This window comes from Neopelma chrysocephalum, unplaced genomic scaffold (genome assembly GCF_003984885.1).
Source record: "Neopelma chrysocephalum unplaced genomic scaffold, ASM398488v2 Primary Assembly neopelma1_24, whole genome shotgun sequence".
Classification (NCBI taxonomy): Eukaryota; Metazoa; Chordata; class Aves; order Passeriformes; family Pipridae; genus Neopelma; species Neopelma chrysocephalum.
This window is the reverse complement of record NW_020897693.1, coordinates 29,824,050-29,842,034: the sequence shown is the minus strand read 5'-3', so window position 1 is coordinate 29,842,034 and position 17,985 is coordinate 29,824,050. Positions and strand designations below refer to the sequence as shown.

The window sequence follows — 17,985 nt, the reverse complement described above, 5'->3', positions numbered from 1 at the left end:
TGTACATTGCAGGAGTTGCCAGAAGTCTCAGCTCACAGAAGAAGGCTTAATGAGACAATAAAAGTCAATCCACACATTATAACATGAAATTAAAGAGGTGGGTAAGTAAGCTGCATTTATGAAACTGAAATCTTAAAGAAAAACCCCTAGTGCTCATGGGAAATTTCCTGTTAATCCTACATAATAGCAGTTGCAACAGCCAAGCCACTCTCTGAGGGAGCCTCAGCTGGGTAATACTGATATCCCAAGGTGCCATTATGCATATCCATCACTCAAATACCATTACAGACATCTAAAAAGACATCTTGTCCAGAAAACATGGTTAAGTAGAACAGTGCAAATCAAATGCAGCACAGTAACATCCTTCAAACAGACTAACCTACCACTCAGAATTTCCTTCAGTGGAGAGAACCAAAAATGAAGTTCTGATAGTGTACTATCTATACCCCGAATGAAGGAATTGAACCTACACATACCAAATGTTACTGTGATCATTCAAAGGAAGCCTTGATGATAAGGCATATTATAAATCATATCATGCAGCCTTCTTTGGGGTTTGCTTTTCTTTAAAGATATTACACAATGGATTGACCACTCATTAAATGGAATTATTGATGACAGCTAAACACCACCAAATATGATTCTATGATTATTTGCTACCAGTACTTCAGTTTTTCTCCAACTATTTCTTGCAAGCTTTAAAAGGCTGTACATTTTTACCCTACTTACACATCGCCCTTTCACAGAGTTCTACGGGAAAAGTGTTTCTGAATACAAATTTCAGCCGTCTCTTTGGATGACACCACAGTAAGGCTTATAACATTCTGCTCTAATCAAAAAGGGATTTTTAATCAGACTTATTTTGCTCTGTTATGTCAAACTAAGGATGCCTTGTGTCCCTGCTTTCCACCTGACTGGGCTTTTCCTCTCCCCTTATAGTGTGCAATTTTTTTGGACTAAAAATCCTTCACCAATATATATGAATATATATGAATATAAAAAATCTGCAAGAGTGCTGAATATATTCCACATAGTTAAATGTGTGCTAGATGGTAACAGAACTTCCCTCAAGAAGTATGTGGGGTCTGTATTATACACTAGTCTTTATCACAAACTGGACATGATGACATTAAGCATGTTTTTCAGCCACAGCTCCTGGTTTCCTTGCTCCAGGACAAGATTAGCTGTTCTATCCAAGTCATAAATTCCTCACCACACTGCATATAAGTTTGTGCATACATGCAAAAGGCTGTGCAATATGGGGATTTCAACACTCTACCTATATATAATTCACCGGCTTTGCTTCTTTTCATCTTTCCCTGCTTTCCCAGTATACTCTACTTGATTTTTATGGAACAAGAGGGTGAACTCAGTATTTTTCCTTAATAGATTCCAAATGCTTTCCATAACAACATGTGCAAGAAAACACTAAGGAACTAACTGACCATTATGAGTTTCCTGCAATTTGATTTTTTTCCCCCCAAAAGCAGTCATCTTCTCTATATTTTGTCATGAAGTGTCGCTATCTCTTCAATAATGAAGAAGGGTGAAAAGGTGACATCTAAACTTCATTCTTTCATGACTTCTCTGCTGTCTTGAATACATTATCCCTGATGAACCTTAGAGGTGTATCACCTCTCCTCCACAATATTTTTTTAAACATCTCATTCCCAAGACAAGAAGATGAGAGACAACACCTACTGCTGGCTTCAGCCTCCAGCATGTCTCTTCCCTGAAATGTCTATCTCAACTTTTAGGATGTGAATGAACACACTGGTACAGCAAATGTATTTCTTATTTGTTTGAGCTGCTTCTTCAGCCTTAAGACAGGTGGCAGTCTGATGCTCAACAGTCAAAGGCAGCCCGTCCGTTCTACCAAGGTATTAATAATAAATCCACTGTGCCATGAAGGCTGTGATACACCCAAAAGCTTCTAGCAGGAATTCTGCATAAGATAACCACCACACTCTGGGTTTTGCACTCACAGATGGAAGAGATCTTAGCAACCCCTATCTCTTCTCCTAGTGTTGATGGAGAATTCACTGGGCATTTAAGCAATTCACTTGGTGGAAGAATGACTTCATTGCAATTAATCATGTTCTGTATGTCTTGCTGTGCTTCTAGTCCTCTTATCTGCAAGCTTCAGGATGCCTCTTCCAAACACCTGTTTTGCTGCTGGCTCCTTCCCGTGGTCCATAGGAGGTTTCCCTACATCTGAGCATAATCAATTTCACCTGGTTTCAGTGATTCCTCATTTGTTTTCCCTAACTCTACCTTTTACCCTACTTTTTTCCCCCCATTCTACCATTTTAGTAGCATTCATGATTTTCCTTTACTAGGTTTTGCTGTTTAGGGACTCTTTTGTATGTTTGAGTGAGCGAAAAAATGAAGCCCTAGGCAGCCAATCCACCTTCACAGCCTGATAGAGGAGAGAAATGCTCAACTAATCCCCAGAAGGGTCTGTTAAGTCCTCACTGTTGATTAAACTAAGAAATTTTTTGTAGAGGACCTCTGGTCACTCTCAACTGCTGCATTAGGCTGTCATGCGAGTACAGCCATATTCAACTTTCTACAGCACATAACAAAGTTTTGTCAATGAAGAGTACTAAGAAAAAGCCACAATTTAAACAACTCAGCTGACAGAAACACTAGCATAGACAATGTTATACCAAGAGCAAAATCATTTTACCAGCGCTGTTTATTTCTCCCTGAGGACTCCCTCAAGCTTCACCAGAAGAGAACTCCAGCCATTAAACCTTCATATCCTTTAGCTATATTGTCAGCCTTTCCATAAGTAGATTATTCTTGTGTACTCTGTGCCTTCCCTGAGGAACAACTTTCTAAGTTCAAACGTGCACAGTTCTACAAGTAATTTTCTTTTTTTAGTTGTTAGCAATTTCCTGGTCATTTGTAAAACCCCTTTTCCACTAACTACATCTAAGCTTTAAAATAATGAGTTTACACAACTTTGCTTACACATTTTGAAATTCTATTGTAGAGTCAGAGCTATACTTTCATATATCTGCAAGGCAAGATGAACCCCACAGCAGACATGTAAGCAAAAAAAGTATTAACTGGCATATTTTAGAAACACCCTTTATTCTAGGCTTGACAGAGCTTAGAAGGTGTGACAGTATGCTGGGTTTCTAAAAAGTAAATCACCATCCTTATTCCCTACTGTTTGAATCTGCTGGGTATTATTTCAGGTCTATGATTCTGTATTTTATTTGTGTGTTCTAACAAAATCAGCTCAGAATTTTGCATAAAAATCCCCTGCACATTTAAAAGACAAGAGCAGGGATAATTTCAGCAGATATTGTTCTCTATCTGAAAACTTGTGATTGTTCACGCGTGAATAGCCACAATTTTAGTTTACTTGAGAAACATGGTGATGAGTGTCATGTATTAAAGATTAGAATCTGACCTTATATGACCTCTTCCACCATCAGTTATGTACTAAGAATTTAATTTTGCTTTCTTTCTTTTAAAATATAAGAGAACAACAATATTTTTTCCTGTCTTTAAAATGAGAAGCAAACCAGGGACAAAGGGAAATTCTTTTTTATTCTGTAGAGATTAGTGACATTTAAGAAAACCTCATTTTCTGAGAAGAATGATTATCTCACAGACACAATGGCAGAGAAGGATATTAAAGAGTTTTCCCCAGAGTCACACATATTTGTAAATCTTTATTCCTCTTCATATTTAACTTAATTGCCACAAATGGTGATTATAACCCATCCTTTTGTTATCAAGAATATAGTTCAAGGACGAACAGATGGCAACACAGACTTTCTTGTCTTTTTTTATTTTCAGAATGCTATTCTCCATGTCTGAATTTTTAGATCAATAGTCCAGCAAGCTACAGACCCTTGGTTATTACAGATTTCTGATACTGAGAGCTGCGAGCCTTCTATCTTAGTTTGCTCAGCTGTTTTATTTCCACTTTGACCAAAGCCATACATCCATTCAAACCTTCACACTGCTGATCAAACTTCCCAGAGAGAAACTACCCCATGGATTATAAGGATTCCTTTTCACAAGGACCTGAACTCAAGATCACTACATTATTCCACAGCATGGGCCTTGCCCAAGTCTAGCAAAAATACTGCATTCAATTAGAAATCAACATGCAATAGTGCTGCTGCTTCTCTCCCAAAAGCAAATGATGTATTACAATTTTAAGACTGTCACTGTTCCTCCAGAATTCCGATCAGTGTTATTAAACACTGGATTGACAATGTTAATCCTGTCCTCCCTTTTTTCTTAATCTTCTAAAATACTGGGAAGGAAAAAAGTATTTCAGCATGTGCCTAACAATCACGATATTAAAAAACTAATGTACCATAGGTACAGTCTACCTTATCTCGAATTAATTCTACCATCTATTTTCAGCATTAATCATTTTTTTTCACTATAACACATAAGCAGCAGTCAAAAGTGAGGCTGCATCATGCCATATACTATGCACAGCACCCTGCCCTACAGAGCCTGGCAGACAAACTCCAGCAGAGGAGAAAGAAAACACTAGACAGGAAAATCTTACTCTATCAGTATTAATGAAGTTCTGTATGTACAACTGCTTTTCTTTACAGACTTGTGTAATTGACTCTCACCACCTCACCGACTCCTACTTTCCACAGGCAAGAAAATATTATGGTAAATGCACAGGAAAATCCATTTCCTCCTGTGTGTAAATTGCTCCACTTCCTGCTGAAAACAACTCAGGTACTGACAATGCGCAGGTTTTGTTCCAAACATCTTTGGATAGGACCCTTTGACAGTTTCCAGGCTCAGCTACCAAAGGCTCAACTGACAGTTTTAGAGGACCTACATTAGCTGCAAGGTCTCATGAGGCTTGACACTGACCTTCCTCCTCTTGGCATGCCAGGACCTGGATCAAATCTTCATTATACCGAATGATTCAGCCTAATTAAACAAAACCAAACCCACAGAAGCAGAACGGATGACCAGCATTCCAAAATCAAGGGCTTGAGTTACTTAATGATACTACCTTCTTTTATCTTATTTTCTTAAGTTCCACTCAGATACACATTTTTCGAACAGCAATACCAAGAAGCTCTCTCCACTCATTTTCGGAGGGGGGCTTTTTGTTGCTTTAAGTGCAATGCACCAAACTTACAGCATCACTTTGAGGCTGAGCGATCACAACAGGCTGTCCTGAATCACACGACTCCCGTATATTAACATGCAGTGGAATGTCTCCTGCATCAAAAATACCAAGATACACATATGTGAAGACCTAATACTTCTCAAGTGTTTCTTTAGAATAGCCCTGAAGTAACTTGATATTAAATTTCAGTTCAGTATATTCTTTGAATTACTTAGTCTCCAAGAATTAGCATTTAAAATGAATACTGGCTGCAGTACAGTTTCCTTACATCCATAATAAATAATGCCAAACTATTTTGGACTGAATGCTCTGAATAGGAAGGACCATGCATTGTCATTTATTAGAGAAGGCAGGGCTTTTTGCCTCAAACACACAGAAAAACACAGGCTGAGATACAAATTATTTTGCATACATTAAATAAATTGCTTGAGTTATAGGAAAATGCTCATCATGCAACTTACTCTTCAGCCCACCTCCTCATTGTATATTCTTTTCTGTGCTAAGATTTTAATCACTGTTCAAAGACTTCTTTGAATACTAAATTTCCAAATAATAGCATTTGTTATTGCCCTTATTAGGCCTTGGATTCAATTCAAAGGTGGACAGCTATTCAGCTCATTCTTCTTTCCAACAGAAATCTTCTTTATATTCTGCTTTTATAATGAGCAGGGAACTGTCAGAGAGGAAAGGAACATTCTAAAGGAGATTCAATTAGCAGCCCTTTTCCATTCTGAAACATACTTTCCAAAACACAGATTTCAGCACTACAAAAAACTTGGAGGTTCCTATGTTTAGTTCACTGCTACATAAAAAATTATAAAGTGAATTGAAGACCAAATTTCCTTCAGTGGAAGACACAGCTACATTTTACATCATGGATGGATGCAGACAGAACAGCCTACCTAAGTTCAACCCTGACTGATGTCAGAAACCATATCAGTTTAATTTGTACACTTTAGCAACATTTATTTAACTCAAACCAAGCCAGTGTAAATTACTGAGGTTCAGTGTATGCAGAAAAAGAAACATTAAAAAAACTACATGAAAATTGACAAAGTTTAAGAGAGAAAAAAACAGAATGCAAAGGAAGCAGGAATACAAACAAAACACAGTTATGGCCACCAAACTTCAGAAAAAAAAATTTCAGAGAAAGAGAGAGAAAAATCAGCAGCACAAAACTCTTTCTCACAAACCTTATCACACTTTCCTTTAGGGAACAATAAAAAGACAAGACAATCAGAAGTATATGAATTAATAAACTACACCTGAAAGTGTTCTGGCAACTGCTAATTGTCTTCTGTCACAAACAAAAATAAATGAAGTATTAGCTAAAATTAATAGCAGCCGACTCTGAGCAAGTAGAAGGAAAATACTTTTCAATCCTGCACATTGTTACCCTGCAGAATTTGTCAGATGTTAGCTTGTCAGGTTTCAAAGGAGCACTAGATTCTTATTTAAACAAACAGAATAGCCATGTTGCAAAATATAAGCAAAATACATTTAGAAATACTAATTTTAAATATATACATTTTATAGATATATATGTAAAAATAAGTTCGCAAGGCTTTGGGGCAGAATTCAAATAACATTGAAATAAAATTTCCATTTGGGATAGATTAACGTAAAATCTGTAAGCAGTAATTCTTACAATACCATATGGTATTATTATATAATGGTCATCCCTGGAAGGAGGAGTGCACTAATCAGATCAAGCACTATGATTCTAAATTTAACCCTTGAGGCATTATTCTTAATCTTAGTGTGGTCCTTCACTGACAGTTTGAAGTTAAACTTCACTCTGATTTTCTCCATACATCTCATCTATCCCCTGCTAAATCTGTACATCTCTCACATCACTCCTAATTAAATACAATCACAATCAGTTCTTCCCTCATAGGAAATAACACAAACTACCTATGGGACCAATGGCACAGTACATCATTTGTGCCTGTGTATCTAAATGCATGTTTGATTCAACTGCTTGCAGAGCATTTGCATCCATCCACATAACCAGGACTGTAGAATCCCCCTTGGGCCCCGATCACAACTCATTATATATTCAGAAAACTAAAAGATAGCCCAAAAGCATGTCTTTAATTATGTGTTGCCTTGCTATCTTATGTCTATGTCAGACCTTGATGTTTCTATGTTGATCTTTCTAAGTGAGCTTCCTGGTTCTTTTTAATGAATTAGCTATGGAAAATCATTGAGATAATTACAGTAATACATGGAAACACATCATTAGTGCATGCAATTATCCCATTTACCAACTTAATTATGTTGCATTATATTCTTTACTTACAGTACAGGTTGAACCATGCCTTTTTAGAACAGTGATGTATATTTTCAAGATTCATGTATATTTTAGCTTATAAGTATGCATTTAATTGTGGCTAATCACAGAATCATGGAATGGTTTAAATTGGAAGGGACCTTAAAGATCTCCTAGTTCCAAACCCCCTGCCATGGACAGGCACCTTCCACAAGACCAGGTTGCTCAGAGTCCCATCCAACCTGGCCTTGAACACTTCCAGGGATGGAGCATCCACAATGTCTCTGGGCAATCTGTGCCAGTGCCTCGCCACCCTCACAGTAAAGAATTTCTTCCTAATATCTAACCTAAATCCACCCTCCTTCAGTTTAAAGTAATTCCCCCTTGTCCTATCATTGCCTGCCCTTGTAAAAAGTCTCTAGCTTTCCTGTAAGCCCCTTTAGGATGCTATAAGGTCTCCACCAAGTCAATATGTAACAACTCACTTACTTTAAATGAAATAAATGAGAAAACATTTATTGACATTACTGGACAGAGTTTAGGTCTGTCCTAAGACCAAAGAGAATTCTTGGTTATTAGTAAAAATTGCTGTATAATCAATAACATAACGAATTTCAGGTAATACAGCACACTGATATCAAAACAATTCACATTCTGGATTGTTGGTAGATACAAAGAGATTTAAGATACAATTCAAGAATTTTCATAATCAGTCAGCATTGCCATTACAAGAATGACAAGGCACAGAGCATACTACTTATTAGTTCTATTATATCTGAACACTGTCTGAATATAGAGTAATCTAGGATTATGCAGTTCTATATTTCAGTTCATGCTTCATGCACACCATTCAATTTTTCTTCAAAAATAAAACCATTTCTATATTCTTACCCAAAATATCCAACCCAAGGGTTTTTGCTAGATCTCTTACACCGTCAGCTCCAAAGATATGTGTCTCATGCTTACATTTAGGACACTGGAAAACACTCATATTCTGAACCAGTCCTAAAACCTGTTAAAGTAAAGGAAAGGATGTTCAAACCTGGCATTCAAGCACTGGTATTTCCATTATTCATCTCTGACAATAAAGAATAGATTATCAACTAAGAATTGACACAGAGTACTCATTTACAATAGGAATCAGACTCATTAACATCATTATCAGCTCTTATTAGTCATCTCAGTTGCACCATCATTTATGCATTATTTCAATTTTATCACATTTATACCTCTCAAACACTAACAGATTTATTTGTAACAAAAAGGACCTCTTGCACAGGCCTATCTTGCCAAGAACCCTCCCTGCCAGTATTTCATTTTCAAACTCTGAACACTGGAAGAATTTCCATGCTGTGTTTTACAGTTTTGTACTTTGCAGTTTCAGGAAACACAAAATAAAAACACACCATTACAAGGAATTACACAATCAGACATGCTTTTAAGGTATTTTTATAAATTATCCTGTAGGGAAATGTTTTCAAAAAGAACCAGATTTGCTATTCTTCTGAAGAGCAGAAACACATTTTAAAGATCAAACATAAGAAATAGTTATGTGAAACGAAGTGGCAAAACCCACAGCATAACAATCTAATACACACATCCTGGATACCTTTCTGTTGAAGCCAGGTGTTCCACATCATCCTTACAAAATATGCCAAATGAAAATTTGTGAAATCATTCACACAAAAAAATATACTTTCACAATATACAATAATGCTAATGATAGCATTGATCTCATTTTGTTCACCTAGTAACAAAACTCTTCACTAAGGCAGAGGAGAATTTCCAGAAGTGATCAAACAGCATTCAAATGCTACAGGGTGAAAGTTCCTACCCATCTCTTAATTAACACAAGACCTGCTTTAAAAGGTTACATATTACAATACTTCATTTTCAGATTTATATGCTATCTAGATATGTCACACAAACTATGGCCAAGTTTTAAAAACATGACTATATATTTTATATTGTTATTTACTTTGTAGCACTTTGTACTTCTACATTTCCCTGAGCCTTCTAGTTTTGTGCTTGAACAAGCTGGCCTAGTTATTAGAGAAGAAACATAATCACTACGCTAATGAAGCATATCTAAAAGGATGCACAGTGTTCAATGCAACCAACAATTATAAAGTTATTTAATTAAAAGTGAATGTACAACTCCTGGCACCAAACTTAAAAATAAAAAAGCGCGTTATTTACAATATCCTAATAAAAATTTCCTTACCTATAAGCTAAAATTATCAAAAGATGGTCACCTGTTTTTTCTATACCACCATGAGGTGTATTTTCTTTACTTATGTAAAACTCTCAGAGGGTTTTAAGCAAGGAACATTTTAAGAAATAATAAAAACGTTAAAAAAAATTACCTATTTTCAATTTAATATCACAAACTGAGTTTCCCCACTTTCTACTCTCTCCCAGAGACTGCCAGAGGAGCAAGAGGAACAAGTTTCTATTTACTGGCACATTGTTATAGGTAATTTTCTCATCCAGTTCTTAAACTAGGAGAGACACAAAATACTACATGTCCAAGGGATCTCTACAGCCACAGCCTGCTATGGATGACTGTTGAGCAGGCATTCATCCTGCTCTCCTTAAAGTCGAGTCATGGAATTTTCACTGTGTTGGTAAACTGAAGGACACAGGAAGGAGTATGATTTGACAAAAGAAAAATATTATTTTCACCAGGATACAGGGAAGCCATTTTTGACAGCACAGAAGGAAAAAAAAAAAAAGATAATTTGAAATGTACTGTGCACTTTAATTAATTCATTTTAAGGTATCTTGAAGTTTGAACTTTCTGTTCTCTTCAAAGTAGTCACGCACCATTTATAATTCAGCGAATTTACAATCAAAGAAAAAGTTTTGTAGTCTACTATTGTTTTGTGAATAGTTAAGCACTATTACAACCGTGTTGTTAATTCTTTGGTAACCTAATAACTAAGAAGCCCTTTTGCCTCAGTTAATGCAAATGCTGAGATACAGCTGTATCTCCAATGCTGTATCAGTTTTAGAGACCTTATTTACTGTCCTTTTTCTTTCCATTTCAACAAACCTTACTAAAAGCAAATAATGTTCCAGCATTACACAATAATCTTTTAGTGTTGGTGCTGTTTGTCAACCAATGGGTATTGCATATTTATTAATACATAAATTATTCTTCCGCAGTATGAAGATTTCTTTTTAATATTAAGATGCAACTTAAAAATACTAAGTTTAATACAGAATTTGTGCAAAAACACAACTTTCCTGCTGAAGTATTTTTACCATGCATATTTTTGCACATTTATTTAAAGAAGGAAAAGAGTTCACTACGATCTTCAGAGTTTTTAAATCTACAAAGTAATGCATCTTGCTAATGAAGTCAGTAATAACTCTCATTTCCCTGCTCAAATAATAGACTTCTAATAGATTCAAAGCAGCTGTTACACAAACTATCCCATAAGCATGTGAGAATACTATTCCAGTCCTTAGTGAGCTCCTTTTCCTGTACATTTCTTGGCAAACTTGGCTCAGTAATGACATGAAAACTAGTATTTACTATATGAATCACGATGCAGGAGCTAATCTATTGCAGCAGAGGAGAGTATATTTATAATGCATGGAACTGAATTTCATTTAGTCAAATCATTATTTTAAATGGTGAAGAGACACCTATCAAGAAATAACAGGAAATGAAGAAACTTTTCAGTATGAGTTATCTGCACACAGTTTCTGAATGTTTACATTTTTCTTGTGCTTAACTAACCTTTTGGTTACACAATAAACCATGCCTAAATCCAAATATACTACCTTCTAAGTTAGAGAAAACACAGTAAGAAAATGAAAGCTCTCAGTATTTACACCAGGAGACAATTAACCCACTTAAGTCATTCACTGTACTCAAGGACGGATGGTGCTGAGGTCTGACTTCAATCTGATGGGTTACAATTCCTCAGTCTGCCATCAACTTCCTACGTAACCATGAGTCAGTCACTTCACACTGTAGTGCTTCAAGTAAACACGCACAATATTTCTGTCTTCCTACCTTTCATCTTATAATGAGCAATTTTTGGCTCTAACATCTGCTCCCAGTATGAAACCATAATCTTGGCTGGCTACTCTGGATGCTACAGATATACCAGAAAGAACATAGCCAAACAAGCAATTTTAGTATAACTTAGAAGGAAATACATAGCTGAGTTTATCTAAGCAGTTTTTTGAAACCTAAAAAATCCACAACGTAACCTTCCAAAAAAGTTGCAGATTTAACTAAAACCTTGTCTTTTTCTTTCAGGGATATGATTGATGAGATAAACCATACTGAACTGAACTCAGCTTCAGCAGGTGAAAATAGGCAATTTTTTTCCTAAATACTCAAAGTTACTCACTCTGAGTCACCCTCTGAAATGCAAGAAAACGTTGACCAAACTCACATAATGAGCAAGAATCTTAAAAACTTGTTCTGATAGGAGTCAGCACCACTTAGCAAAACTCCTTCTGTACTGGAAGTGTAGGTGTGCTCCACCGCACAAGAGATGACATTCCTCTTTTAACGACTATGTCCTAAGACTGAAAATTTTGCGCTGTAATCCTGGTTTTAACGCTCTCATTGCCAGCTTTTCATCAGTTCCTTCAGTCATTCTACTTTAATTTTGATATTGTAAAGGACAAACAAACAACATTAACGATTGTGACTTTACTGTGGTAATACCACAAGTGTCATCTGAATCTTTGATAACTCATGACAGTAGGTATGAGAGGCAGGTAGTATATGCAGACCTATATGTACACAGGAGAGACTGCAGTTCATTAAATATAAAAAAGCATAATTCTGCAACCTATGTACTCTCTGCTTCTTTGAAAAATAAAATCTTTGCAAGCACTTTTTAAAAGATTAAAGATTTTAGAGATTAGAATTTTAAAGATCAGTCAATTATATAATAAGGATACATAATTTTAGCACGGTCCCACAGATTCCACCTCTTTGACGTAAACTGCAGGTTTGACATTTTCCATCAAAAATTATGTAACTGCATTTTCTTTAGATCCTCAGATTTAGCTGACACTTAGAAATGGAATACATAGGCAGGAGTTGCTTTAAAATAGAAGTAAATGATGCACCTGTACTCATGTACATTCAAAGGCAGAATAAAATGAAGTAGCATCATGAAAAAGCCAAGACCTCATGACTGGTTCAAGCCCATTCAAACTCAACATCTGGCATAACAGCTTTACTGGTACTTTCATTTGATTTAACAAGATCTGAAAATTCCAACGAACCAAAATAGATGATACTTAATATCTTATCTACCACTAGTCAAATTAATGTTAGCTAAGCCTATCCTAGAATGCATGACTTTCTTAGAGGCCATTCTCTTCAAAACCATTGAACAAAACAGTCTTAGAAAGTAATCTTGGTACTTTCTCATAAAAACAAAAGGAAAATTCAGTGCTGACTTGAACACAATGTAAATTGAAGAAAATTATTTTCCATAATTTTAGCAAACCCAAACATAAAATCAAAACAAAACAAAACATTTCATATGTTATTCTTCTTTTTTTCCTTCCAGCAGCAAGTTATAAATGCTACTATATTTTTATTTTGATGTAAATATGCTTAAGGAATAGTTAATAATAGTGAATTTATCAAAGTATTTCTTTTGTTAAGTTATTCTGTAAATAAAAAAAAAGGGAAAGCAGTCATTTCAACTTTGTTGCATTTTTTAAATTAACAAAGCACTAGCTATGAAAGAAATTTCCTTTCTTAATAAAGAGCAAAAGTAACCTTCACACAGGTAAGCAAGAAAACATTTTTTTTTCTTTACAGTTTATGATGAGGAAGCATTTCAGTTTTTATTTTCTCATTAATGCCCATTTCAAAGGAAAAATTAATCTCTACATAAATATACTCTGGAGTATAACATTCAGTGACTTAGCAACTTGTGGCACACATAGAAGATATCTAGTCAAAGATGTCAGCCTGTTTAATATTTTCTCCTAATTGTGGATATTCTTAAATTTTGTATTTCCCAAATAAGCAAGCTAAGATATAAGCTATAAACTTCATGAAAAATAGTGATTATACAGCCTTCTACTTGTCATGATAGTCACAGAGCCCTTCAAATGGCAAAGTGACAGTTCTATACACACTTATCTCCCAAAAAATTAAATTTTCTTAGAATATACCAATATATGATTTTTCTACATTTCAAGAAATTTCAGATTTTAAGCTCTAACACAGACAGAGGTGAAGAGGACATATAATGGGGAGACAGTAAGACAGGTTAATTGAAAAGCACACATTACTTCATAAGATACTCTGTTTAGCAACCTGATCCATTCCACATGATTAAACAAACTGATTTAAAAGAAATCACATATTATTATGACCTCAGCCTAAGAAAAAATCTTTCCTTTCTGTTAAAGCAAGTTCCAAGATATAAGATGGATTCCAATTCTTTTAACAAGAATTTACGAAATTCAAATGATTTCTGAATGTTCATCTATTGCCTTATATGAATTTTTTTTTACATTTTGGGGGAGAAAAATCTACTGATATTTTTAACATAGAGGCTTACAGGTACGTGGACTTTTCTAAACATTTCAGCTCCTTTGTGTGCATCCAATAAAGCCACGTCTTGTGGTGTGGAGATGATCACAGCTCCTAGGTAAAGAAAATATGAAATCCCATTAAAATGTGTATTATTAATTATATTGCTAAATGTTTTGATTATTTAGTACATACTACTACTTCAAAGTAGTCACACATTTATATGCTTTTAAGGAAGAAGGTGATGCCGTGTTTTTTATAATGCACTAACCAGAATAAGAGATAAGATACGAAGTAATAAAAATAATTGAAATATTTTCATCACAACTTTTTCTATGTAGAAACCATTTATATTTTCTAAATGAGAAAAATTATCTACTGTCATATGACCATGGATAGAAGACAATGTGGTCCATATGCTGACAGGTTGCAGAGGTGGTACTCTGGGAATATCTACACAGTAACTGTCCCATGCCATAACTACATTTGAAAGTTTTTAATTTAACAATAAGTCTTGTCCTAAAATCAAGAGGTAGCTGCCTGTAATCACACTGGACCTGGATGCCTTCTGAAACAAGCACTGACAGACACAGTCTTGAAACATGTCACACTAGACACAACACCAGTGACTTCGTAGGAATGGTAACAAAAAGAGGCCAACTCATGCACACTTGCACTAGGTTTGAATCAAGTGTAGTGTTCAGACTGTTCAGACATGGCTACAGGTTATCTGATAATTAGTACTTCCAAGAGTTATTAAGCATATAAAACAGCTAGAGCTCTTTGTTAAAGGTTAGATTCTAAAGTAAGGTAAGCCTACAGGTTACTATCATATACTGTATTACTGTATTATTCTATTACTTCTTAATTAATACCGCCTGCAAAACCAATAGAGACATTAGAATATTCCACATCACTTCACAAAGAGCATCTTTTTCCATATGCTCAGGGGTTTCAAATATTATTTCCTCAAAACCATTCATGCTCATCCCTATTTTAGAAAAATGCAATGTAGCAGAGAACATTACTGGTCAATTGATTAGCTTTGGTTTCACTGTGACCATCTAGTGTCAAAAGTATCTGTTACAGAAAAATGTAGAGTGACATTAAGCCAACCATGCACAAGAAATTTATGTCAAACTTCACATTAATAGCCAATTTCAGATGCTCGAGAGAGAGTTTACTACTGGGCCTGCAGTTTCCAATCCTTGGTGTACACAGCAAAGAAACAGGTGGGTAGATATCCAGAGGCATACAACCTTGGCATCACTGGCAGGGGCCGGAGCACCAGAAGCTTTGGCATTCTGAGAGCACTCCTGGCTCTGGCAGCACTGGGACAGGGAGCCCTGCCCCTCATGCCATCCACCTCCTGCCGGGTGGCATCTTGCCTGCCTGACAGCCAGTCGTTTCCAAACACCGCCTGACAGTGCATTTGAATGTTTTCAACCAGCGCTCTTAACCTCTAATTTGTGAAAGAAAAATACAATCTGGCACCTCACTCCTGAAAAGCTGCCAATCTCTGCCTTACACAGTATTATAAACAAGTCCAAAAACTGAATGGCATATGTAATGTACCAAGTAAATGCAATTTCCCTATTGTTCGCTAAAACTCTGGCATCGGAATAAATTGCTGGTTTTGCCAAGACAACCTCTTTCCAACAGCATCACAAAGAATAACGTGGAAGCCATTCAGTTACATCCAAGTCACCTTAGCTCCTCATTTCACTAAACACAGGGTTACACTTTTCAGCCAACACTGAAATGTAGGGTTAATTTCACAAAATGAATATACCTTTCCCTAAAAGCACAGGCCACAGCTAAATAATTTAGACTCCTTGAGTCTTCTGTATATTTGTAGAACAAGGATCTTTCAATACTTGGACAAAAAGCTTATAAATGCTTTTTTTCAAACAAAATTGGAAATTTTTGCCTTATGTGTATACACTCATGTTAGTTGCTTCACACCTTTATTCACACTCTTCTTTCAAGATGCTGGCTCAGCGTCCCCTGGATCTTTGTGTAGAAGCTTACGTGCAGTCTGGTTCATTAGTAATTTTTTTAAGAATCTAATAATTGGCATGGCATGAAGGATGGAGACTATGAACAAAAAACCACTAGAACCACAAGCAGCTTAACCGAGAGTTATTTTTGACTAACAAATTCTCATCCAAAGGGAAGAAGCAAAAATGCCAAAAAGACCCAGTGGCACATTGCAGAGTTTCAGCTGCCACAAATACCAACTCTCTGTACAAAAACCCTCTGGTTTCTGAAATATATGAGTTAAAATTATGCTCATGGACAATTTGCATGGCTTCTTCCACAGATGAAAGCCAACATGCTCAAGAAGCTGCTGTTGAGGGTGTAATAGATGTTTCTCTCCTTTTTCCTTTTCACTCTGAGCTGGATTACAGACAAAATTTATTCACAGCCAGCTTGTACTGACTTATACCAATGCCCTATAAAGTAAGTATTTTTCTCTTTCTATGGTACAACTGCTAGTCCAGCAAACCCAACCTGAAGTCCAAGAATTCAAATTATTTGCAGCATTATTTCCTTTACTAGCAACTGAATATGGCAAATGAGACTTTTCATGGTGCTTCCCTCCCTGAATAAGTTTGCATATGTTTAATTCAGAAAGTGATTAAAATCATAAGCAAGAAAGAACACAGTCCACACTTTCCTTGCTATCTTGATTCTACATGGTTAAGAGGACTATCAAACAGTAAAGTTATTTTCTTCAATAAGGGAATAAAATATGACTGCATTTGTGCACATAGTATGTCTCAAAGCAGTACGTGCAACATTTACAGAAGTCTCTGTCTGGATGAGACAAACTAAGGCTGACAAATTGAACACAGAAACTGCAGAAACTATAATGCTATCACATTGCACATTAAAACATACTACAAATTCTGTGTTTGCAGTTGTGTGCAGAGGAATAATTTCTGAGCCTTGAGCATACTAAGGACATCTAAGTAGAGCACACATATTTAACTGACTCATCTACTTATTGAAGCATTCCATTTATTTTTGTAATTTCACTGTATGTCAGTTGACAAAAAGCTGATGCATGTTCACCAAATCACACAGAAGCTGTGCATGGGCTGGAAAGGACCACTGGAGATCATCTAGTCCAACCTCCCTGCTTAAGCAGAGTCCCTTAGAGCATGTTACTAAGGATTCTGTCCAGATGGCTTTTGAGTATCTTCAGCAAGGGAGACTCTACAACCTCTCTGGGCAGCCTGTTCCAGTGCTCAGTCAACCACACAGTAAAGAAGTTCCTCCTCATGTTCAGGTGGAACTTTCTGTACATCAGTTTCTGCCCATTACCTCTCTTCCTATTGCTCAGCACCACCAAAAGGAGCCTGGATCCTTCCTCTTGACACCCTCCCTTTGGCTGTCTATATACATTGATAAGATCCCCTCTCAGTCTTCTCCTCTCCAGTTTAAACAGGCCCAGCTCCCTCATAAGCCTTTCCTCATAAGTGACACACTCCAGTACCCTAATCTTCTTCATAGCCCTTTGCTGGTCTAGCTCCAGGAGCTACATGGCTCTTTTGTACTGAGGAGTCTAGAATTGGACACAGTGGTCCAGGTGAGATTGCATTAGCAAAAACTATGTTAACTGTCCTTAAGACACATGATATATAGAGACAGAACTAACAGTACCCTATAATAACACTGATGTTTCCCTTTCTTTTTCAACCCCAGGTCCTCAGTCCTCACAAACAGAAAGGTGTGCCTACACAGCACATTGGTACTTACCCTTGGGTGGACTGGTGTTCAGGAAATTACAACTGCTGAAACAGCCTATAATTCCTGTGTATAGAAAATATCACCTATATTCAATGCACCATTAAAGTTTGCATTAGATACTCTGAGTTACAAAGCATAAGGTGAAATCTCACCAATCCTTAGCTATAGTCAATTTGTACCCAAGCAAAAAACAGAGAGGTCTAAAAACCAGCTGATAAACAGCAATGTAGGTCTACCTTAGGATGAAAAGGATCCCTATAATATATTCTTTCTTTCCTGTATAAGGTCTAC

At 36.2% G+C, this 17,985-nt stretch overlaps 1 protein-coding gene across 1 annotated transcript in view; it reads right to left on the bottom strand.

Moving 5' to 3' along the window:
- NUBPL (nucleotide binding protein like) overlaps positions 1-17,985 on the bottom strand; it is an 87,332-nt gene that overhangs the window by 7,192 nt on the left and 62,155 nt on the right. The window contains exons 8-10 of the mRNA XM_027698391.1: positions 13,967-14,052; positions 8,298-8,418; positions 5,144-5,226 (exon numbers count right to left, since the gene is read on the bottom strand). Coding sequence (XP_027554192.1) covers positions 5,144-5,226; positions 8,298-8,418; positions 13,967-14,052 — 290 coding nt within the window. The remainder of the gene's footprint in view (positions 1-5,143; positions 5,227-8,297; positions 8,419-13,966; positions 14,053-17,985) is intronic.